Raw genomic sequence first — 24188 nt, 5'->3', positions numbered from 1 at the left:
CTGCTTTACTGTAGTCTTTTTCACTTCCCTTCTGTTCTTCAGAGTGCTGATAAATATACTGGAGATGTCTATCCTTGCTCTTCTATTAATTCCTCTCATGAACCGTCATGAGAGAAGAGTGCTAAAGAAAAGATTCAGTGTGGTGTCTGCATTACCACAATGATTGTGTAAGAAACACTGATTTTTGGTGACCCTCCCTGACTAAGCTTACATCGCTCTGTCTCTGCATCTGGTTTCCTTCCTTCATTTTTCCGCATCTGGAGGATTTGAAAGTGGAGTACGTTCAGCTGTAAATTCTCCAAAGCATTGGGGCATATTCAGGTAGGCCCTGTGCAGTATCAGTGATTGACTTAATAAAACTAAGCAGTTGGCACAAAGAGCTGTCTTGCATTATGTTTCTAGCAGATGTTCTGTTCTTAGAATAGTCATTTCCTTTGTGCTAGTATAAGGTGTGGCTCATTGATTATGTAGAGTATACTGCACATGTATATTCTTCTGACGGTAAAGAGAGTTACCTGTATGGTAACTGGAATTCTTAATGCGTATTCTTTCTGATCTGGATTTCTTTTGTCTTAAAGGACATAAGAAGGAATCAGTTTGTGGCAGCAAGCTCCACAGTGATCTGCAGTACAGAGTATTGTGGGCAGGATTAAGATTACATTCATGAACCAAATATGCAGTATGTTCAAAGAAACACTAAACCTAAGAACCAAAACAACAATAAAAAAACCTTCTTGTTTAAGTGTGTCCAAGGTAATGCATACGTAGACTATGCATCTGAGAACTGCTGCATGGAAAACTATTAACCAAATTCTTTCAGAAAATATAGACTTTAGATACCTTTTTTCGAATTACATGTTTGTCTTTGTGGTATACAGTTGTTCTTGGCATATTTCCCTGCTTAAGCAGGGCGGTTGGACAAGATGACCTCCAGAGGTACCTTCCAACCTTAACCGTTTTGTGACTGTGATTTATCAAGTGCATTCATGCGGCAACATGAATGTTAATGTTGTTAAAGTGCAGTGCAGAAGTCTATGTGAGTGTTTTTGAGTTTGACTTCAATTCTTCCAATAATATAGTGTCAAAGGTAGTACAACAACACATACAGTATCTTTCTTATCATAGAATTCACAGATCCTTACAAATAATGAATCATTTCATCCTTTCCTAAAGACAGCCACCATTCCAGTAGAACTTGTCAACACTTTATGGCAATTTTGGATTGGAAGTTAAGGACTAGCCAACCATGTGATGTAGGTAGAGAGAAGACAGCTGTGCAGAAGTGTAACTAGGTAGTCTGTTGATTAGCTGTTGAGATTAGAATCTCTGTTCTTATGCACTCTCTATCTTTACTATCCATGAATGATATTTCAAAAAAAAAAAAAACCTAACATCTCTTCTCAAAAATAGTGCTTTCCTAAAGCATACAAAAACTTTAAATGTACTTGCTTTTTTAAAGTAGACTGAAAAAAAAAGTAATCCTGAGTTTTTACATGCTTCTAGAAAACAGTGCATTTCCTGATGTCGTCCTCCTTTTCTTTCATCAAAATGTGGAGAGGTGTTTCTCACTACATGTGGTGTTACAGTCTCCCTTTTCACTGAAGTTGGAGGCAGAATTATGGGCTTTTTAGTGTACTATTACTAGGTGGAGTAAAATATACAGACATTACTTTTACAATTTAAACCTCACCTTTAAGCCTGAATTTAGTTTATTTAATTTAGAAGCTGGTATTATTTGTGTTGCTTAACAGGTTCTCTAATAAAGAAGCAGTAAAAAGCATGGGATCATGTTTCTTTTTGGATCAGCTTTTCAATACAGTGGTTGAAGAAAAAAAAAAAATTATAGGGGAAGGGATTTACTGCAGCAACTTTCATTCCATATATCTTGTTACTACTTGTTATGAAACCTCATAACTTGGAACTTGATGAGATGGGGATATCAGCCTAAGTTCTCTTATCAGCCAAATATGTTTTGGGGTTAGCTTGCACCTATTTGTATAGCTTCCTGAAAATTCCCAGCTGGAATATAGTAACTGCTTCAGCCTTTTGTCTACCTCACTTTGTTCAAATGCTGTTTGAAGCGGTGCAGTTAAAATAAGGGACACTTACTCCTTGAGTTTAGAGATGGCAGTTTTGTGGTGCTGTAGCAGTTACAGGAAAATTGAGAAGAATATATTGAGTTATGCCTGTGGACTTAAGGCAAGATTTTTCTAGGGGGTCATCAAAACCAAATACAATACTGTGGAAAATTTAGGAAAACACACACACACATGCTCATGGATGCTTTTTCAGGGGTTGCAGACTTCGTCAATGCTTACATATTTTATGAAGAGAATTCTCTGGATATCACAGGATAGGTGAAAGAATGAATCACTGCAGAGTTACCAGTTTTAATACAAAAACTATGAGTGGTTTTGTGTGGAGAGTAAAACAGGCGAAGACATTTTGAAGTGTGCTGAGTTACTATTCTGTGTTTTTCGAAGCAAAGCAACTCACAAATACCAGCTGTGAGGTTCTCATGATTTTGATTACATTAAATACTACATGTTCTGATTTTTAAACAGCTATGTTAAAGGAAGATACTGTATGAAGCTGTGGTTCTTCTGAGGTTGTGACATGTCCCACACCCCTAATCCCTTGTGGACAATAAAAGTGATAGCTGCGGCTTGGACTCATTCCATCTCAATGGCGCTTTTTTTGTTTTAAATATTTTTCCCTCAAAAGGACAGTGCACATTCACTATTACTTTGATGCTACCTGAGCAGAAGCCTCAGAAGAGAGGAATTGCTAACTTGCCTTGAATGAAAGAAGAGTCAACACCTTCTTTGGTTACTGAACCATCTTCTCAAAAAAGATGAGAGATGAGTAGGCGGCCAACACTCATGATTGCTTCTTGTAAAAATGTAGTCAACATTTTTTACCCTCACTCCTTTCTATAGCAGCACAAATTCAGTCTTGCTGTTGGGAAAAGGGACAGGTGAAATTTTTTTTCTTCCATTTCCACTTAAAAGGCTTGTTCTGATATGTTAGCAGACAGATGAGAGCTGATGCATGTTTAGACAAAAGTGTTCCATAGATGAAGTAACCTCTAGCTTTCCTCAGGGCTACCCAACAGTTGTACTGTACTGGGGGACATGGGGGTGCACATGGGACTGTCCTATCTTTACTAGAATTTCTCTTGAGATTTGTTGCAAACTATCAGATAATGCTAGGGCTATGAAAAGCAACTGAGTAGGAGTGGAAAGAGCATCTGCTGTTTCTGAACATAACTGAACCTAACAGTAGCTTTTGATTCTTCCAGAATGTTTTCTTCTTTTTCCACTACTGTGTATAACTGTATGTAATTATTAAACATTTGTCCAGAAGAACTGAAGATATAACAGTGAACATTCTTCTAGTGGAGCAAAAACGCTTGTCATTTGGATTGCTGCTAGTAACAGTATTCTATGATGCTTCATTGCAATGAATAAACATAACTTACTGTGACTTACAATATTAATGTGTAAACTTAATGTAGAAACAGATTGTATTGTTTGAAAAAATTAATTTTCAGCTAAGGTAAATCCTGAAATGAGACTGAAAATTACTAAGAAAATTAACTTCCTCCTACCTATCTTTGACAGTCTGCTATTTACCTTGAAGTTCGTAGCTGATTCAACAGTTACAGTGCATTGCATACTATCGAATATCCCAATTGAACAATACACTGCTATGTTTCTGTGGGATAGCTTTATGTTGACTACAGGACAAAAACTGTCTTCATGATCTGAGTCCTTAGGGAACTGGCTTGATTACCCAATATGCTTTTCTTAACCAAGGCCATGACACTGCAGGGAACAATGGTATCCCCCAACAGGGGGAAGTTTTTAGTTAGGATAAAACACCAGAGCATCAAAAGGAGAGGTAATGGCTTTAACTTACGTTCTTGTTCAACAACTTGTTCATGAAACTACCCCTGGGGTTTTTTGGTTTTGTTTGGTGTGTTGTTTTTTTTTTTTTTTTAATCAGTCTAACTTTGTTCTGTGTACTTCAATTGAAATCAGAAGCTGCCTGAATGCTCGAGGTTTGGGGGCTGTGTAGGTGAAAAAGAAGCTGCGCACTCTTTGAAATTGAGCAAAGAACAGAATGAACTGGGAAATTAAAAGCCCCAGTGAAAAGACAAGAAGGAAGTTCACCACTGAATTTCAGGGCAGAGTTCATATGCAAGTTTCTCATAGCTGCTTTTGCAATTCTAATACTGCATCTTGCTTGCATAAATAACAAGTGTAATAGCCCGATAGTTCTCTTAAGGGCTGAAATTGCATGCCTAAGGGCATATAATTCATATACTGGTTCTTGTTCAGTGGATCAATTAGGGCTGGAGGCTGGATGTGGGGTTTTTTTCCTTGTTTCGGAAGAGTTCTGAACTGAGCCTGTGAAGGCCAATGGGGGGGAGGAGAGGAATGATGACAAAACCCCAAAACAAACAAAGAAAACCCACCAAACCCCCCACAAACACATATATGGAATTAAAATGAATAAACAGTTCTCTGGCAGCAAAAAATAATATCTAATTGATAGTTGATTCACTTACATGATCCAGTTGGGTGGAACTTCAGCTGAAGCTTCCGTATTCCATGGTTAATAACATTATTAACATTGTTCTCTTTCCGTGTGTGCGTGTTTTCTGATGTAGTGCAGCCTCAATAAGAGGGCATTTAGGTGACTGAGGAAAAACCAATTAAATCTGTATTTCCATCAAACTGTAGAGTAAAATAACCTTCTTCAGTTCCATTCTCTTGCAAAGTGATTTGTAAAACTTTAGTTGTCTTAAATGTGGGAATCTGTTCTCTCTGCTGACTGCAGAAAAAGGGATGTCAAATAGATAGGCAAGATGAGGGAAAGTGTTATCCTGTTTGATGTTGGTCTTCCCAGTTTTATGTTTTGGGGGGGGGAACATGACCCAACACACTTTCTTTTGAAAAGAACATTAAGAAATAAAGCATTAGAACAATAAGAAATAAAAAGGACATTCATGTATTGGTATAAAATCAGAGTTACCTAACAGGGATTAAACAATGTAGCTAACGACATAAAATGCTTTTCCTTTTTTTGAACACAACTTCTGAGTTACATTCTTGTTTCCTTTAGATTTTTCCCTAAGGAGCAATCTACTTATATGAAACAAAATACTGAGCGTATGGATAATGTGTGCAAGTACATTCTTAATGTGAACAAATTGTAATTTTGTGTATTTCTGTAAGCTACTATAATAGCAAATGAAAGTATAGAAAACTGAGACTTCTCCTGACTTATTACAAATTTTATAATAAGGAAAATTTTTCAGACACAGGCTTCGTGTCCTATTGATCGCAGACCATTTCAAGCAGTATGCAGGCTTGATGCATTAGAAAAGCAGATAAAGGTAAGTTCCAGACTTACTTGCTTAAATAACTTCAGTTGTAGGAACACCCAAGTTATGCTGCAGCCTTTTATTCATATGTCTGTGTTAAATAAGCTTTCCTAACAAAATAATTATTGCTTTAATGTTTCTATTACATATTTGAAGCTAGGAATTATTCTTAATTATTTTTTTCAAAGCAAGTGTTTATGGTAATAATAATCACAAAGCTGCTATTGCTACTTTATAGTATCTTTGAGTGTTCCTGATATATCCAAGAATAGAAGTATAGTAATTGGTCTCAAAGTGTTTTTTAACTAGGTTTTATAAACAAGTGCTATATCAATTAGCATGCAATCTTGCCTGTTTTTTTAGCCGAGGTGAATCTTGTATGTTCACAGCCTCCAATTCACAGACAAAAACACATGAAGGCAGGAGGAATCAATTAATGCTAAGCCTTGTTCAACCTAAATTTCTGAATTTTTTCAGCTTTCAACTCTTCTGAATAATACTGCTGTGGAGAGTAGTTTATCAAGTAGGAAAATAAAACTTGATTCTGATAGTTGATCTTGAAAATGTATATAGAAAGATGCTGATAATTCTGTGTACAGTTTTGAAATTACGGTTATAAGTAATTTCTAAGCTGTTGGGTTTGCATTTTGCTATGTTTAGAAAACAGGCTCCCACTACCCACCTCTTGTGCTTCTAGAGTCCCAGGTAGTCAACTGCAAAGGAACCAGATTGACAGCTGCAGATACTTCCTTCTCATAGAAAACCATGCTAGCATATTTTATCTTTTATTTCTCAAGAATCAAGGAAGCAGCTGAAACAAGATAAACTGAAGTTTTCATTTGGGAGAGTGTAAAGGCTGTATCAAAATATAGTTTGAAAGGTTCTTTGTTCATAGAACTGCAGTGTTAGCAGGTGGGCAGAGAACAAGGGTCCAGCTCTGAAAAAGAGCCACTGGAGCAGTAGGGATAGATGGAATGTGTACTGAGAAACGCTGACACGGTCGTCGATATTAGCAGGGGTGCTATCAGGACATTGGCAGCTTTCCCTTTGGGATATTCATAATTAGAATGCTAATAGCTTAAGGAGTTGCATATAAAGCCAAGGTTCTAGAATGAAGAAATACAGAATAGCTAATGCAAACAATTGCAGTGTAGCCATTGAAGTGACGTCATAGCACGTAATAAAAATTGTATTGCTTTCTTGGAATTTTGAAGATGTGGGAAAAAACAATGTTATATGAAATCTATAAGTTATTTTACTCTAGAGGAAAATCAGGTGTTTTTTAATTATGAGGAAGCATTTGAAATTGAGTGGTAGTTCAGCATTTTCCCAGGATGAACCTTGTGTATTTAGATCAACCATGTAAGTTTAAAAAACTTGGCTTCCAAACTCTCAATGGAAGACAGTGCATAGCTTTGAGATACTTGCCATGGCAGTCTGCATGTTCAGGGATTTTTGGTCTTGTGGAATTAGTATGCATCTCTGACATAGTCACTGTACATATCATGGTGGGGTTTTTTTCCATTTCATGAAAAACAAATGAAAAATAAATTTCAAATCTGCGAACTGTGAGATTAAAGAAGTAATGATTTGAACTGGTTTTGAGTCCTTCTGTTTGAGCTTATTTTCTCTGTAGACCTTAATCTAGTCTAGTCTAGAATACAGTCTTTGAATGTATTTAAAGCTCATGTGTACTGAGATTCTAGATTGGATTTACTTTATTTTTCAATACAGGTTCAGGTTAAAAAACAACTAAGGAGGAAGGAAGAGGAGGAAAACTGCGTCTGCAATAAGGGAAAATATAGCCATGCGAAGATGGGAAGTTTTGTGAGGTTGGTCGTCCGCTTAATTTCAAGCATTCTAATTGGAATATTCAAAATATAAATTCAACTGTTTTAAAATGTACACCCTGGAAATTGTTTAAAAATTGTTTATTTTAAAATAAACTATTTTCCATCTGTGGTAGTTTAGCTTTACTTTTATCACTGATGTAGTTCCCACTTGAATACTTACAATAGCAAGCAAGAAGTAGGGAGCAATGTATTACTTGCATTGAGCTCTGTGAAAGTTGCATTTTTCAAGCAATTCTGACAAATTTCTTATTAACATGAATTAAGATTTTATGGCTAGATCATATTTTAACAATGTAAATCTTTTTCTTTCGTTCTTTAAATAGATATCCCCTTTCTTGCATGTTGTTATAAACATTGGTGGTGTTCCTCTTTTACTATAAAACATTGTTGTAGTCAATAACTGATTTTATTCTAGTGAGTTTGAGAGGGAACTGTGGAAATACCATTCCTGTTTTGAGAAGCTTTATCTTGTCCCATTTGCTGCATTGTATAAGGGGAAGCTCAGGATTACACAGACGAATTTTACTAAATTGTCATAATCTAAAGTTAGTGTTTAATGGAATATGTTATATAATGCGTTTAATGGCATGAGTTCTTGAGATTGAATTTGAAGCAGACCACTACAGAAAAGATAGCTGGAAGTAAATTACCTTTTTTGGCTCTTAGAACATAAATAAGATTGATCTTTGCACCTCACCGTTCTGAATCACTGTTGACTTTGGTATTCTTCAAAGTATTTATGCAAGCAGGTTATAACATCTTTCACATGTTGCCATGAAATCAAGCAAAATTAAGCATTCAGATTTAATACAGGATATTAACTTTTGTTGTGGAAATGGATTTTCTCTTTTTCCATCCGTAAGCTTTGTGGAACACTGTGGCTTTTAATGTATGGAAGATGATAGACATGATGCAAGTTCAGGTTTTAATAGCAGTCAGAATTCGGTTTATGTGCATGAAATAAAAATTCCTTAAAATAGGAGCTGATTTTGTTTGGGTGTATATACTGTTAGCTTAAATATGCCCAGAAATAACTTTTGTTGTATCTTTTGTTAATCTTGCAGAAGAGCTGTATGTCCAGACAGAGAGCCTTTAACAGCAAAATCAAGCAAAGTTGTGAAGAAAAAATACAGTAAGTTGGTATTTGTCCTCCATTTGCTAGAATAGCTGTTTTTATTAAGGAACTCTAGAATTTATTTTCTTGATGAGCCAATTTAATATTTTTTTTAATTACTTACATTTGCATATGAAAACCAAATACCAAGGAATAGACGTGTGGAACTTAAGAGAACAAAAGTGCAGTATGTGAAACTACTGTTCCTATTTTACTGGAAAGACTGCCTCTTCGATTTCAGTCACAAGTGAAATGGATTTGGTTTCAGCCTGAAGTCATTTTACTGCATCAGACAGTTGGTGCACAGCTCATGAGTAGCTTTTATTCACAGGAAGTTTTTTGGTGAGAGTTCAGACGCAAGAAGCACTTAGCTGTATTTTGGGCTGCCATTTTGAGAGGCTTGTTTAATAGATACTGTTTGGTAAGTGTGTTCATGACTTATGAAACTAAGCAAATATCTGAAGAGGTGAAAACTTCTTGATATATAAAAGGCTATTGTGAAGGTGCATGCATTTTAATTTTACTCAGTTTGTACGTAAACATTGTAAATATACTTGAGATACATTTTTCATTAACCTCTCGTTGCTTTAATGATTTTGACAAACAATTAAAAACTAATATGCTAAAGTTAAGATCAAAGTTTTGTTTCTTGTTCCACACAGGTAATATTTTGTATGACAAACGAAACAAGAAAGCTTTGTCTGTGAAGATAAACAAGGTTGGTTCTGATAATGAAACATTTGTGAATGTTTTTTTCACGAAAGCATTTTTAAAACTGCCTTTCTGCTTATTTTTAAGGTTAATTTCTATTTGTTAATTTTCGTATAATCCAAACTTTGTTATTTTGTCTCCTTTTGTCTTGAAAGAAGTAATTAGAATATAGTGCTAGGTTATATGAGCTTCTCTCTCAGATTAAACTTAGTTTTGTGGTGGTAAATATTTTCATTTAGATTAGGATGCTACATTATAAGATACTGTAACTACCCTGTTTTCATCTTTCTTCACCAAAAGAAGGTGGTATCAGCTGTAAGCTGTTAGCCACCTACCATTATGTGAAGGATATGAAGGTTTTCATTATTTTCATGAAAATACATAGTTGTAATCAACCAAGTAATTTGTTATATGAATAAGCCATGGATGTTATAGTTTGCATCAAGTTGGTTTTTTTAATGGGAGATCACTCCCAAGAATGTTTGTGTTTCCAGGTTTCTTACTTAGTTCGTAAATTTTAGCCTATAACACAGGCTTATAATATGCAGAATTTTTAAGGAGCTATAAAGGTTCTGTTGTTTGATTTCTGCCTTCCCTCCTTTCAAAAATACTTCATGTCTCTGGGACCCAAGTTTGTGATCAGTGCTTTCTTACTCATAGTTGTACCTGTAAATGTATTTGCATGAAATAGTTTTAGGCCATAAATTTCATGCTGAAGTGTAAATGTCATCATTCTCCATCATTCAACCTGAAGTTTAAAAATTTGGAGGAAAAACTGTCTTCAAGTCCCTGTTTTGCCTTCTGCCTTGCTTCATGTAGTATATGGGCACATACTGCATCGTGTCTTTTCAGTAGCTGGTGGCCTGAGTTGTCACTTCTATTTGGTGCTTATACACCATAGTTCTCAGGGATATCTTTAGCTCCAGCCTTCCCCTTCTAAATCAGGTATTTAGAAATTTTGGTTCTGTTACCATGTAAAGTTAAAGGTACCTTTCATTGAACTGAAGAGGTTTTGAACTGGGAGGAGAGGGCTTAATGGTAGATCAACCTCTAATTTGACTTTATGGTTGGTGAATGCTTTCATACCTAGTTTCACTGATCTGTTGTGCACTATTTAATAGCATTAATGTCTCAAATGGTACCTGTTGCAAAAAAGATGCATAAAGAAAAATAGAGCCATTAAAAACCTTCAGGAGGAGGTACAGGGCTCAATTATCCAATAAATGTTCAAAATATAAAATAATTTAAAAGAAAGTACTGATTTACTAACAACCACTTCATAAGGATATTTGTGGAACATCTGGATAGCTTTTTTAGATGGAAGGAGAAATACTAATGTTCAAAATGATAGTATTTTTAAAATAAATCTTAAAACCAACAGCTTTTTAGGAGAAACTTACAGTTTGCACACTGATGAAATAGGGCATGTTCCCATCAAAACCAGCTCTCTGTGCCAAAGTTTGATGGAGCATGTGGATAATGACTGCATACTTGAGACATAACATTTATATACATCCCATTACAACGTTTATTTTTCATCAGAGTAAATATATTCTGAAAGAAAATGATGGCAAGACCCTGTAAGTTCCCATTTTAAAATACCAGTCATGGGGAATGAACAGGAATGTTTTAGTCAGATTGGATGTGGCATTAACCCTTTAGGTGAAAAGACGTAAACGGCAAAAATGGGTCAGTGTAGGTAAGCGTGTCAGTCTGTAGTCTGGGAGGAGTGTTTGGAGGATTATTGTTTGGTTTTTTTTCCTCTGCAGCCAGCCCAGTACACAGCAATAGCAACAGTGTTTACTGCACACAAGGCAAAAGGCAATGCACTAGCATACAGTGGGTGCCCAGGCGTTGTTAGCAATTGGAATAGAAGGTGGTATTTGTTGAAATAAGCATTCTGAGTATTGTGTCTTTGTGTGAGGGCCCAGTAAACAGATGCACCAGTCAATCTTCAATTTTGTAATTCTACCTGAAGGCAAAGGAGAATCCTGGCTACTTGACATTAGGTTTTCTTGCTACTTTGAAACCAAACATTCAGTGAACTGCTGTGAAAGGGTCTGTCTGAAGGTGCTAGCGCTGTACTTATTGTGGTTCATTAGGTAGCAGAAATGGGAATTGTGAAATAGTAAAGATCAGGCTCATTTATTCATAATTTCTGTATGGCGCATTAAAGATTTTGCCGTGGAAAGCCTATATAAAATAAAAAGTTTATCTGCAAAGAGCAGGTATTGAAAATTTAGAGACTGAATAGAGAAAATTTGTTTGCTGTAACTGCAAATCTCAGCATATAACTATGGAGCTACTATGGTGCCTGCTTTTTGTGAGCTAAAGTCTTGCTGACATGATTTAATTTCAGTGCATCTTCATGTATTAAATGTTAATTATTTTATTTTGGATGTCTTTAATTCATAAATTTTTTTTGTAGCCCAGAAGACAGACCTGCTGGAATGAGTGCTTCAGAACTAATTTCTTCAGCACACTTCTGGCTGGTGGTAGCAATGAAGAATCCTTTTTTAGCTGTAGAAGTGACTGGTTAGTATATACTAGTGCTTAATATAAACTGATGGGTTGCTGTACTGTAGATGCTATAGTTCCTTCTGCTTCTATCTGTATATAGTGCCTTGAAATATTTTGAAGATTGGCTGGTTTTATATTCATTGATGAAGATAAACACAAACATTTTAAATTAGTATTGTTAAGGGCTCACCCCAATTTCTGTCATGTGTTCAGCATTAATATACTTAAGTGTGTACTTTTAATCTCATTGATTTAATAGGAGTTAGTAAGTTTTATTTTTAGCTCATATTTAAACTCCTTGCTGAATTGAAGCCTTGGATAGGAAAGGGTTAGTCCTGTTATTACAACAGCAGTTAGCAAAACAGTTAACAGTAAATATCCTGTTTTGTATCAGAAACCATCTTTGTTGTTGTTGTTCCTTGACTCCCAGAGGAATACTTTAAATATACATGAAGCAATTTTGCTTAATGAGCATAATACTTAAGAACGAGTGTAAAAAATACTTTTTTGTTGAGAAGATGGAAGAAAAAGAGCGGTCTAGAAGAACATTATTTGCATATGGCCTAATCAAAAAATTATTGTGTCTGTATGTTTTCAGCAGTCTGTAAATGAAAAAAAACTTTTTGCCATGCATGCAACAGTATTAATTTGTCAAGGATGCAAAGATTCTCAATCTTTCAACTCCCCAGAAGACACATTTCATCTCCTGTTTTCCATTCTGTCTGCCTCATTTACTTAGGACTTGTTATGTTTTCTGTGACTGCTTTTTCCCTCTAAACAATAATCATGCATAGTTTCATCATGACGGTTGGAAGTTCTAATACAGTTAAATTTTTAAAAAGTCATTGATAGAAGCAATTATTGAAATACAAAATTGTCATAGTACAAAGTTACTTTTTGTAACTTTTTGTATGAAATTTGTATTTCAGTACAGAATTCACAGAAGTTAATTCAGCAATCAGACAGAAGAGACAAGAACTGGAATTGTCCTGTTCATCTGTGCTTGCTAGAGTTGAAAGGTATGTGTTTTGTATTCATAGTGCAAAGGATCTTCATATAATACTTCAAATTTGGAATTTGATTAATTCAAATTGCTCTTTAGAATATCGTTTGATCATAAAACTAAATAGTGTTTGCATGTAACTTGCTAAATGTTTTGTGTATTTGCCACATGCTATGTTTATGTCAATAGATTATTTTCAGTATATCTTAGTGCTTTTTTTGGTACTCATGACAAGCATAGTAACTCCACTGACTTGTGCATCTTAATACGTCACTTTTTCACAGAAATGCAAGTTTAAATATGTTTGCTATTTGGAAGCTAGTGTTCAATGTGCTTTTTAAATTATTTCTATCATTAGAAATCAGACTACATTTGCTTTAACATCAATCTGATTCTGATTTCCCTCCCCCCACCCCTTCTTTTCGTGGGTTGATTCTAACACTTCTTTCTGTAATTGTTTGTAAACAAATGCATCTAGAAAGAGTTAAGAGGGGCTCTATCAAATGAAACAGAGAACATACATTTTTTTGTCAGAGAGCAGATGCGCTTTAAAACATACCCCAAGGATGATTTCATGAATATAAAGCAGAAGCATAAAATAACTGAGTTTAAAATAACACAGTAAGAAATTGGTTCTGTCTATGATCTTAATTTCACTACTCTTCACTCTCTTTGGCATAAAACAAAGGTTAAGACAAAAGAGCAGGTAAAGAGATTTTTAATTATAATTAAAAGTTGCACCTGGGATTTAAATAATGAATTTAAATTTTTTTACATGTACTTTTCTTTATGAAAAGTTTCATTCTAATGCAGTGATAACTTAAAAATTGTAGAGATAATAGCTAAACTGGTTTTGCCTAAGGTTTGCTGAGAGAGCCTGAATAAGTATATTTTTTTTGTTAAAAAAAAAAAAGACAGAAGCCTTTACTAAATTGTTGTGTAGACTATATCTCATTTTTCTGCAGAAAAGGCTATTCTTTTGCTGAAGTACTAAATCAGTGTTCAGAATTTTATTTCCAGCAGTATAGTCTACTAATTCCGAGTAGGCTATTTGTTACAGTTCTATGTTTGGTTTTGAAGAAAGCCAAATGTATATTGCTTTAACAATAACATACCTTGTTAAAACTGTTTTACTAGATTAGGCAATAATACAAGCCTGAAATTAAATAAGGGAAGGAAAGTTTTGTTCTGTGTCAGCTTTGCCTTTCTCTCCACTGCGATGAGGTTGGAAGTGTCATGGTTGCCTAATGTTCTGGTTTTGTGCATTGTTTCCAAAACTTGCTACAAACAGCTAAAACAACTAACATTAATGCTTTTACTTTTCCAGAATTCCTTTCATGTCTTATGGAGCTGAAGCTGAGACCTTTCTTCTCACTTCTACTACAGTAGCAGGGACAATTCTTCCAACAAATATCAGGCCTTTGGAAAACTTTGGTAAACTTTTTTTTTGTAAGTTTTATTTATAGCTCATGTGGAGTATTGTTAAAATATGATTGTCAGAAATCAAAGTGGAGTATATAGTTACAGTTAACAGAAAAAACCAATCTGTTTTGGTGCAGTTTGGTACTATTTCAAAACCAGCTGGTTTATTTTTCTGAAATTAGAATATAGAAGATGAACCAGTCACCCCAAAACTGGCATAACTGTTCTTCATTCGAAGATTAAAATAATAAGTATTTTATGTAACTTAATTCCATTTCCAAATGCAACACTTTCTTTCATGTTACAAGTTATTTTCCTATTGTTTAAAGATAAATCTCATTATGATATATTATGAATGGCTTGACATGTTTCAGTGGTATATTGTGCAGTGTGAGGAACAAACTATTTCCTGACAGGGAAGAGGAATAGTCAGGAAACAGTGCAAGTGTATAGATCTCTTTCAGTATGCCTACAAGCTCTACAGGGCAAAAGCTTGCAAAAGTGCTCAAGCTCCAGGATCTGGCAGGAATTTAGCAGAAGACAAAGACATGGAAGGAATTACCTTCCTCCAATTGCTTTAACAGCCTGTCTCTCCATACTCAGCAATAACATAGTTTTTCTTCCAACAGGCTGCACAAGTTCAAAGAAATTAAAACAAAGGAGTACTTTTTTTTAAGGCTAGAGAGAGTACCTTCTTTGAATTGGGAATTATACTACTTTCACTTGACTAGTAGGCAGAGAGACAGGAGAGATTTAGGTCTCTTGGCTTACAAAAATTGTGAGGAAGTAAGTGAATTGCTGGAAAGAGTGAAGGTAGTAGAAGGATCATGAAAAAGATGCTTTATTCATTCATATTCTTCATTCTTGTTAGAGGTGCTTATTTCACCTCTGCATTCCCCAGTGAAAAATGGATAGGTTGCTTCCTCAGGCCTCTGATGTTTGGCAGTGCAATTTTAACTGATCCTTAACTGTTTCTGCTTCTAGTAGTAATGAGTATATATGCTAGCTCACACCTCTTGACTTTCCTTCACCTTTCTACTTATGGATTCAGGCTTCTTTGTTTGTTAGTATGCACCAGAAGCATTAAAAAAAAAAAAAACCACCACCAAAAAAACCCCAAACAAAACAGTGTTTTCTCTCATCAGAAAGATGAAGAATATTTAAATAAGCTCCAAATTATTTTCAACGGTAGACTATTTAGAACATGTGAGTAATTGCTGTTGATAATAGATCAGCAACTGATCTGCAAATACTGATAACATTGTCAACTCTTAAGGCACAACATGTAACTAAATCCCTTATGCTATCTTTTGGGAGAGGCAGGAGATCTTGAGTTTGAGTCTTGACAGCAAAAGAAAAGGAAATTTTTTTTTGAGATTTTTGTTTTAAAATTTATATTTAGAACAGAATTTTCTCATTTGTTGTCTTGATTAGAACTTTGATACTTTTTATATAAGCATTCCACTTCCTCTCTTAAAGGTGTGATTTTGAAATGTGAAAATACTGAGCTAACAAGACACAGCAAATAAATACTTAAGTTATTTTTGTACGTTTCCATATGTTCTTGCCACACCTAAACTAAAGTTCAGATGTTTAATGTAATATATTACTTAAACTGTGGACAAAGTGGAAGATAGACATCAAGATTGACTCTTAAAACATTGTAGTATGTTGACACTAAAGTTTTAAGTCATCTTCAAGTTTGACTTAAAAACTTCCTACTGATAAGAAGCATGCAGGAAGTAAGACACAGTGTCTTCAAATTTCCTAGTGAAACTAGGGCATGTTGGATGTGAAGATGTCCCTTGAGGATTTTGGTCACATTCTGTTGAGTTGAGTGTTCCTTCCCCATTCAGTTTTTATATAGCAACTGAGGAAAAGGCAGACACGCACAAAAAAACGTAAGGAGAAACCTAACCTGAATACTGTTAGAGATGCATGGCAAATATATATAAAGGAGACGGGAGCAAGGCCTTCTCTTACAGGAAGTGTGAGAGATGAAGGAAAAGGCAGAAGATGGAGGAAACGGGGCACTGGGACTTTCTGCAAAGTTGGAGAACAGGGGAAAAATGAATAAAATACTGAAAACAGACACACAAAAAAAAAGCAAACTGGATCTTGTGATGCATACTAAATTGTGCCTGAAAGATGGTCACATAATCTTTTTAAAAATTATTTTTACACACCCCACCCCATCTCTTGGTCATACCTACGGTGCACAGTTTTGCATCAGAGTAGTAGCTGACAGTTGCTTCCAGAGTTGTGCAAGGAGGCATACAAATATCCGTGATGGCCATGTAGCTGTACTGCCTGAATCTTCCCTGTAGCTGCTGCAATTGTTTTAGATTCTCTTACCATTAAATAGTCTTTTTACTAATTTGACCTGAAAATGCATTAGCGAGTCTATAAATACCATTATGATTTAGACTGGTATTATGCAGTTCTTCTGTGTCATTAAAATATTTTTAAATAAAGATTGTGAGCTGAAATGCTTTCTATTTGGTCCAAGTCCAAAGCTTGTGAAGCTTCTCTGTTAAAATTTTACAAGTAGTAAGGAATGCTAAAAAGAGGCTTGTGTTTCACTTGTAAGTGCCACAAAAATAACTTGCCTTTTAATTCTGTCAGGATTCCCATGTTCCATTTGTGTTCTGAATTTTTATTATTGTAGGGTGATTTCTTCCCCATTGAAGAAAATCATCACAGATGTTACATGTCATTACAAATTTTTAATATCTGAATTGTTTTCCTGGCTGTTGTAATAGGTTTGAAGACGTAGTTAGTCTGAGACAGCCACATGTGGCTGAATAACTGCTGGTTGACGACTGTGAAGTCACTTTCTAATGAAATTACTGGGGAGACTGTTACAGGAGATACCTCAAATAGTGCCAGTCACTTAAAATTCCTTTGGAAGTTCTTTACCATGCATGTTGTTTTCTTTTAAATATATGGTACCTTCTGTACAATTGATACCATTGGTTTTCATTATCTTGTGATAATTTGATCAGTGGACATCCAAAAACCAAAACTAGATTTTTTTCATGTTCAGGCAAATTATTGCGTGTTTATAAGGGAGGTCAGAGAAGGTGATTAATAGTCTTGTGCTCTGCTTTAGCTTTCTAAAGGCTAGTGAGATGCTTGCAGAGTTACTGCTCTAAGGTTATCAGATGATAAGTTTACATTTAATAGACAGTGATATGTTTTTGATTCTGCTAACAAAGTAGTTAAGTGGTAGAGGATCTTGTGCTGTTACATACTTGTCTTATTCCTATGTTATTTTTATATAATTTAAGAATACTTTAAACAAATATTTTAGTGCAATAAAAGCATGGGAAATAACATTATACAGAGAGTTAGAATCAAGATTTCATGTGATGTAAAAATACATTGCAAAATCCATAGAAATTAATCTATTATTTGTTTACATAATAGGTTTCTATTATTTGTGTATGACAATGGAGCTGTAAAAAGAACTAATTTAAACACCAAATTCTTTATGCTTTCTGAAGTCTACGCAAAGTATGAAACAAATTAATGGACATCTCAAGAAATTAATTTAGTTCTGAAGCGAGTATTACATTCAAGTATATTTACTTAATTATCATTAATCTTTAATGCCTGAGCTGTCCCTCATAAGCTTTCATAGGTATCAAGAGTACATTCTGTTCCCTTTGCAGTGAATATAACCCTTGGCTTCCCTACAAAGACTTTTGTCAAATTGTGGATTGCATGAAATAAATTAATACAGTATCAAAACAAGAGCTCCTGTGCTGCTGTGTGTGACTTACGGTCATTCTTCTTGGAGCTTTAGGTTTTTTATGCACCCTAGGCTGACCCAGAACTTGCACTCCTTATGCAGTTTGTTAGGTGCTGCAGGCATCCCGGGGGCCTTGCAGCAGAGTTTAAGTCCAGTCTGCCATGGTGCGTGCAGGGTCTGTCTTCTAACTGGTGAATGAGTTTGCACTGCCTGAAATTCAGTTTTGTAGAGAGGTATGCTGTCATTACTGCTTCTGATCAGCTGCTTCCATGTGATCACCCACTGGCAGCCATTTAAAAATGTCACTTTCTGTAGTATTGAGCTTCACTTCTGTATTGAGGCTTCCCTGCCAACAGTCCTGCATTTTAGAATGACAGGAACTACTATATGCTAACAATGTTGTGTGGTTAATTCGTTACTTCTCTAACAGCTTAAATGCTGACTGTCTTTGAACGGTAATATCAATAGCAGTTTCATTGTGAATGCCATTACTGTCCATGTAGCTATGCTGGCACTGCTTCTAAAATGTGTGTTTAAAAGTTACTTTGTTAGCTTGATTCTATTCTTTAAAGAAAATGTCTGCACTGGGGAAAAAAAAAATTGAATTTATCTACTTAAGCTGTGGCAGCATTTCATAGTCAATCTTACATTGTATTATTTGAGGATATCTGTTAAACCGGAGAAGGTAATTTTATGTTCTTAACTGTGTTTGGATAAATAGTTATTATCAAACTTTAATGTATTCTGCTTTTATTAGAATCTTTAGGCAAAGGATATGCTGTTGCATGTACGCAGGAAGGAGAAGAGAAAAAGCAAGCTTCAGGTTCATCTGGCACTCGAGGAACTAGAAGGAAATCAGTTAATACTACTCCTAGAAGAAGGTCTGCACGAAACAGCAAAAATGAGACTCTGGGTCAGTCTCGGAGCTCACCTCGGTCAAGCAGTTCTGCGTGTGGTGCCCCTGATGGCAATAACCCATCTCTGAATAAATCTCCTTCAGAATCAGAGAAGGCTCCTCCAAAACGAAAGTCTAAAAGAATAGTTAAACAACAAACACCTGTGGTTAAAAAGAAACTGAGACGTTCTGCACGTTCTGAAAAATTGCCCAGTGATTCAGTGGAAGATGACGACATTGCTGAGTCTGAAGCAGTTCTAACATTAGATAAAGACCAGCAGTCAGATTATGAAAGCAGTAACACAAGCCTTCCACAGAAAAATAATGCAGAAACAGAATCTGCTAATGGATTGGAAAGCAGTAGTGAACATGCAGAAGTTGAGGGAAATACAGGAGAATGTGACAAAGATGAAGATACTTCAGGCAATGCAGATGTAAGTTTTTCTGTCCAAGAACCTCCAGTACTGACTTTAGGAAGTGAAAGTCAGGAACTTGAAGTAAAAGGTGTTACTGAAAAAAATCTAGATCTTGAGAATCAGGACATCTGTGAAAATACTCTTGAACAAATGGAAACAGTAGCTAGTCCCAGAGGTGAAGTATGTGACCATGAAACTTCTGAAAAAGTAGATGAGACATCGTGTAGTCCTCAAAATGAATTGATGGAGAACGTAGAAACTCTGACAACAATAGATCAACCCGTAGCTAGTCCAGATGAATTGTTGGAATATCCAGAACCTTTGGGAAAAGAACAGCCATTAGAGAGACCCAGAAGTGAATTGCCTGAGCATCCAGAAGCCATAGAAATAGATAATTCTGAGGCTGAAGAAAAAACAGTAGTAGACTGTGCAAGTACAAATATTCAAAACTTAAAAACTCTTCAAGATGAAGAACCAGAGACATTAATAGACAGTATTTCTATGGACAATATGTCAGAACAATCATTAAAAGAGAATGCCATGCCAGAAAGTGAAGAGGGTAGAACTTCAGAGTCACCCCAGGTAAAAGCTGAACATAAACATTTTGGAGAAGATAACAATGAAATGATACCAATGGATTGTGACTCATTTTGCAGTGACCAGAATGAACCTCAGATTGAGCAGTTACCACCAGTTGAAAGTTCAGAGCAAGGAGAAGTGAACTCCTTACAATGTGATGCAGGAAATTGTACATCAGTTTCAGGACTTTCTGATGTAAAAGATGAAACTACTCCTCAAGAAAGAGAGTGCCAGTCAGAACTCAAAAAAGAGAAAAAGACTCGAACTAGAAGGTCTAGGTTCCACTCTCCATCAACAACTTGGTCTCCTTCTAGGAGAGAGGGCAGGAAATCTCAATCACCATCCCCTAAAAGGGAGATGACCAGAGACAGGAGTTCACGATCACCCAAGAAGGAAACTGTGAGAGAGGGAAGGAGATCTTTGTCTCGTTCTCCGAAGAGAGAGACACTCAAAGATGATAAGAAAACACCGTCTCGATCTCCCAAAAGGGAAACTGTCAGGGAAAGCAGTGTTCAAGGTGACAGCAGGAGATCATCTTCTCGGTCAAGAACTAAGGATTCATCTCCGAGGCGAAAGTCTAGATCTCGAAGCAGTGATAGAGATAGTCAAAGAAGAGATCGTGACAGAGAAAGAAGAAATAGGAGATGGTCTAGGTCACGGTCACGATCTAGGTCAAGATCACGATCTAGGACAAGAAATAAAGGTTCTTCATTCTCTAGAAATGAGAGGGACAGTCATTCACCTCGATGGAAAGAGAGATGGGCAAATGACAGCTGGAGGAGTCCCAGAGGAAATGATCGCTACAGAAGAAGTGATCAAGAGAAACAGAATGAAAGTCTTAAAAAAGAGAAGGACAATACAGAAAAAACCAATGACGATCAATGTTCTTCAGACAAGCGGAGGAATGATTGTCCAGACTGGGTAATGGAAAGGATAAACTCTGTTCCTGAAGTCAGGAACAGAGAGAGAGAGAAACCACATTGGGAAGATGGCAGGCATGATAATTCAGGACACTCTTGGAATAAAAACTTTGGTTCAGGTTGGATTCCAAATCGAGGGAGAGGTCAGCGTGGCCGAGGTGGGCGTGGAAGAGGTGGTTTCATGTATGGAGACCAGAGTGAAAATCACTGGCAAAATAGAAAACCTCTCTCAGGGAACTCAAATGGTTCTGGGAATGAAACTTCAAGGTTCCCAGAACATCAGCCATACAAGCGTAAGAATGAACAAGATTATTCTTTCGATACGCCTGCTGACAGATCTGGGTGGACATCTGCATCCAGCTGGGCTGTAAGAAAGACTTTACCTGCTGATGTGCAGAATTATTACTCAAGAAGAGGACGCAATTCATCAAGTCCACAGTCTGGATGGGGAATGAGACAAGAAGAGGAGACACCTGAACAAGGTATTCATAGTTTTGAAACATAAAAGCTTAGTCACAGCTGTAGTAGCCAAGTAAAATCCTAGTCATATTGACCTATCTCGAGTTGATTAGCTCTTCGAAATAATTCGGGGTGACTCTGTAGTCTTTTTGCAGTATGCGGGTTTGCAGGTGTGGAGTTTGGGGATTTCTTGTGTTTTGATGGCACACTGATGGCTTTTTGGTTTTGCTTAAAGTTAAAGTTAGACATAATTTAAGGACTATGCATCCTAAGAGTGCTACTTAAGTAAATCGATTTGGTTGAAGAGAAAGCATATCCTCTTCATGGTTACTTTTAGCATCTGCACACCTTTTAAAAAGGGTAGTTTTTTCAAGGAGATTTGCATTTCCCTGTGTAGACCCACACACTAGATTCTAGAGATGACAAATCATTATGTTGATGTTTATCTTGCTTCTAAATAAGTATTTTCCTCTTTATATGCTTAAAAAATCTAGGGAGATTTATGGATGCAAAAATGGTACTTTTACTGTACTTCAGCATTAAAATTCCTCTAAAGCCCTCAAAAGAAGTAATATTTTTGAGTATTTTATATCTAAAAGGTGACTGCCCTGACAGAAATAAACTTTTTGGTAGAAAGCGAGTTAACTGTGGATGAGATTGATTCTGAATAGCTAAGAAGTCATCCACAGGTTATTAATGCTCTGAAGTAAAAGATAGATGTGAATTGTATTTTAAATCTGTAAAATCCAGTTCTGAAGACAACACCACTTGCACTTTCCTATTGTCTCCTTGTTTTGTCTTTCATTTTTATACATTTTCATCCTAGATGCCAGCAGTTTTCTCCCTCTTTTCAGAGACAACTGCATCAGTGGCTTCTTAGTGTGGAGGCAACTTTTGTCAACCTTCAGTCTGCTGCAGGCAAAATTTATCAAACCTTTAATTGAAAGTATTGTGTGATTTGCAGACTTTACATAGTTCAGGAACAATCACTTTTGGAACGTGAATTCAGCTGAGAATAGTACAGTGATCTCTCAAAACTGGTTAAAACAGGCTAGGTTGGCATCATGACATGGTCCTGGGCAAAATGGTCCTGGACAACCTGTTTTTGCTGACCCTGCTTGAGCAGGGGGGGTTGGACTAGATGGTCTCAATAGGTCCCTTCCAACTTCAGTGATTCTGTTATCCCGTGATCTTTAACAAAGGTGATTTGGAGTGAAGCATAAGGGTTTAAATCCCAATCCCTGTGAATTAGGTGACAGGGTTCCTCAAGGAAGGGATTCTAAGGGAAGGACATCTGAATTGTATAACCCATCAACCGTTTCTCAGAACTAATTTCTTGACTTTTGGAAGGTTTGTGGCTTGTATCTAGACTTTAACTTTTGGGCTTCTGTTGAAGATAGAGTGAGATAGTAAAGTAATTTTTTTAAAGAAGTGCCACCCCAAGAGGTTACTTTTACTTCTAGGCTTTACCTGTTGTACCATTACAGGGTTTTTTAATAACTCTTTCCGAATATGAACGTCTTTGAAATTGGTTGAGGATGATTTGTTATTCAATGAGAAAAAAACAGGAGAGTATTTCTATAGTTACCAGAAATGGCTAAAGTGAATGTGTGTGAATCAGGCAAAGGGGAGCAGAGCATTGCATACGTGATAGTGTATGACTAACCTTCTGCAACTGCAGAGGGTGGATAAGCTATGTTGTCTTCCTGCTCTTTGGGGGAGAACTACTGTTTCATTGTGATGAAATAATTTATTAGCTGTGCGATGGGAGCAATTAGAGAAAATAGAAGTTCAAAATGCAGGCTTCTATGGTAACCTGAACTTTTAAAACTCAGAAACTACCGTTTGGCTCTGAGATGTGTCTGGTGATGAGCACTATGTAATAATGTAATGCAATATCTTTAAAATATTCGGATTATAGAAAGCTTTTTGATACTCCATACTTCACGAAGAGTTTAGACACCTGGCTCCACTTTTGCTTTATAAAGTATGGATTTTCTACTTCATATACTGTCTGTTTTTTCTTTTGATAGATCCAAACCTCAAAGACCAAGGCAACCAGCAAAGCGATGGTTCTCAGTTACCAATAAATATGATGCAGCAACAAATGAATGTAATGCCACAAGTGAATGCACAGCACCAATCTGTGAATATCTTTCCGTATCCAGTGGGTGTCCATCCTCCCATGATGAATATGCAACGAAATCCTTTCAACATCCACCCTCCGATGCCCATGCATCTCCCTACCGGCGTGCCTCTCATACAGGTAGCTGCTCCCACAAATTTGTCTCAGGGATTACCTCCGCCTCCACCTCCACCCCCACCATCTCAACAAGTCAGCTACATTGCTTCACAGCAAGATGGAAAACAATTGCAGGTATGCTTTATCAGAAGCTATGGCAAGAGTAGTATTGAAGTAGTATCAGTTACGGGTTTCTTATATTGAATACCATAGTCTTGATAAATTTATACTTGCAGTTTCTTTCTCTCTTGCCTGTCTTTTTCCACCCCACACCAAACTTGAAGTGGAAGTATCCATGAGGATATGGGTTGTTTTGGGGCTATAGCTTTTAAATAATAATACACAACACCATAACTGGATTTTTGTGATAACAACATGTTCTTAGGTAATGGAACACTGAAAAATTTCATCAATGTTGTCCATTACCTTTTTCTTCTTAGAAGTGCCCCATTTCCAAAACTAAGTTTTCCCCTTCGAAACCTAATTTTTAAGCTTTAGGAAATGCTTGAATCCCCTTTCAGCAGCATGTAGGAAGTGACCTAAACCTCTTTGTTGCAGTTCTCATCCCATGGGCTGTAACAGCAGAGGAAAATTATCAAGTACTGCATGACACCCGTTTGTTCCACACTCTCATTCTCCAGCTGTCTCTATCTCAGCAGCTTCCCCACACACATGCATTTTCTATCCTGTTTAATCTTTGAGACTTTTTGTTAATAATTTCCAAGCTTTCTTTGGTATGTTTTACTTCCCCCTTCTTGCCCGATTCTCCTGGTTTTGCATGCCCTGTTTGAGACCTAACTCCCACTGCATTTCTCCAGTTTCAAAAAGACTCTGTCGTGCTTGGGGCGGGTCAGACCATCTTTTTGTGCCTTTCAAGATATCTTAAAACAACCTTTGTGTATGTGAGC

At 36.3% G+C, this 24188-nt stretch overlaps 1 protein-coding gene across 3 annotated transcripts in view; it reads left to right on the top strand.

Moving 5' to 3' along the window:
* The window catches only part of SCAF11 (SR-related CTD associated factor 11), a 49707-nt gene that overhangs the window by 21875 nt on the left and 3644 nt on the right, over positions 1-24188 (top strand). For all 3 annotated transcript variants that reach the window (XM_072862427.1, XM_072862444.1, XM_072862436.1), the window contains exons 4-12: positions 5327-5404; positions 7127-7224; positions 8310-8377; positions 9022-9077; positions 11499-11605; positions 12520-12609; positions 13921-14027; positions 18527-21061; positions 23072-23415. In XM_072862427.1, the coding sequence (XP_072718528.1) occupies positions 5327-5404; positions 7127-7224; positions 8310-8377; positions 9022-9077; positions 11499-11605; positions 12520-12609; positions 13921-14027; positions 18527-21061; positions 23072-23415 (3483 nt within the window). The remainder of the gene's footprint in view (positions 1-5326; positions 5405-7126; positions 7225-8309; positions 8378-9021; positions 9078-11498; positions 11606-12519; positions 12610-13920; positions 14028-18526; positions 21062-23071; positions 23416-24188) is intronic.

Source organism: Ciconia boyciana, chromosome 1 (assembly GCF_034638445.1).
Source record: "Ciconia boyciana chromosome 1, ASM3463844v1, whole genome shotgun sequence".
Classification (NCBI taxonomy): Eukaryota; Metazoa; Chordata; class Aves; order Ciconiiformes; family Ciconiidae; genus Ciconia; species Ciconia boyciana.
The sequence above is the reverse complement of the archived record's forward strand: the minus strand, read 5'-3'. Positions and strand labels throughout refer to the sequence as shown.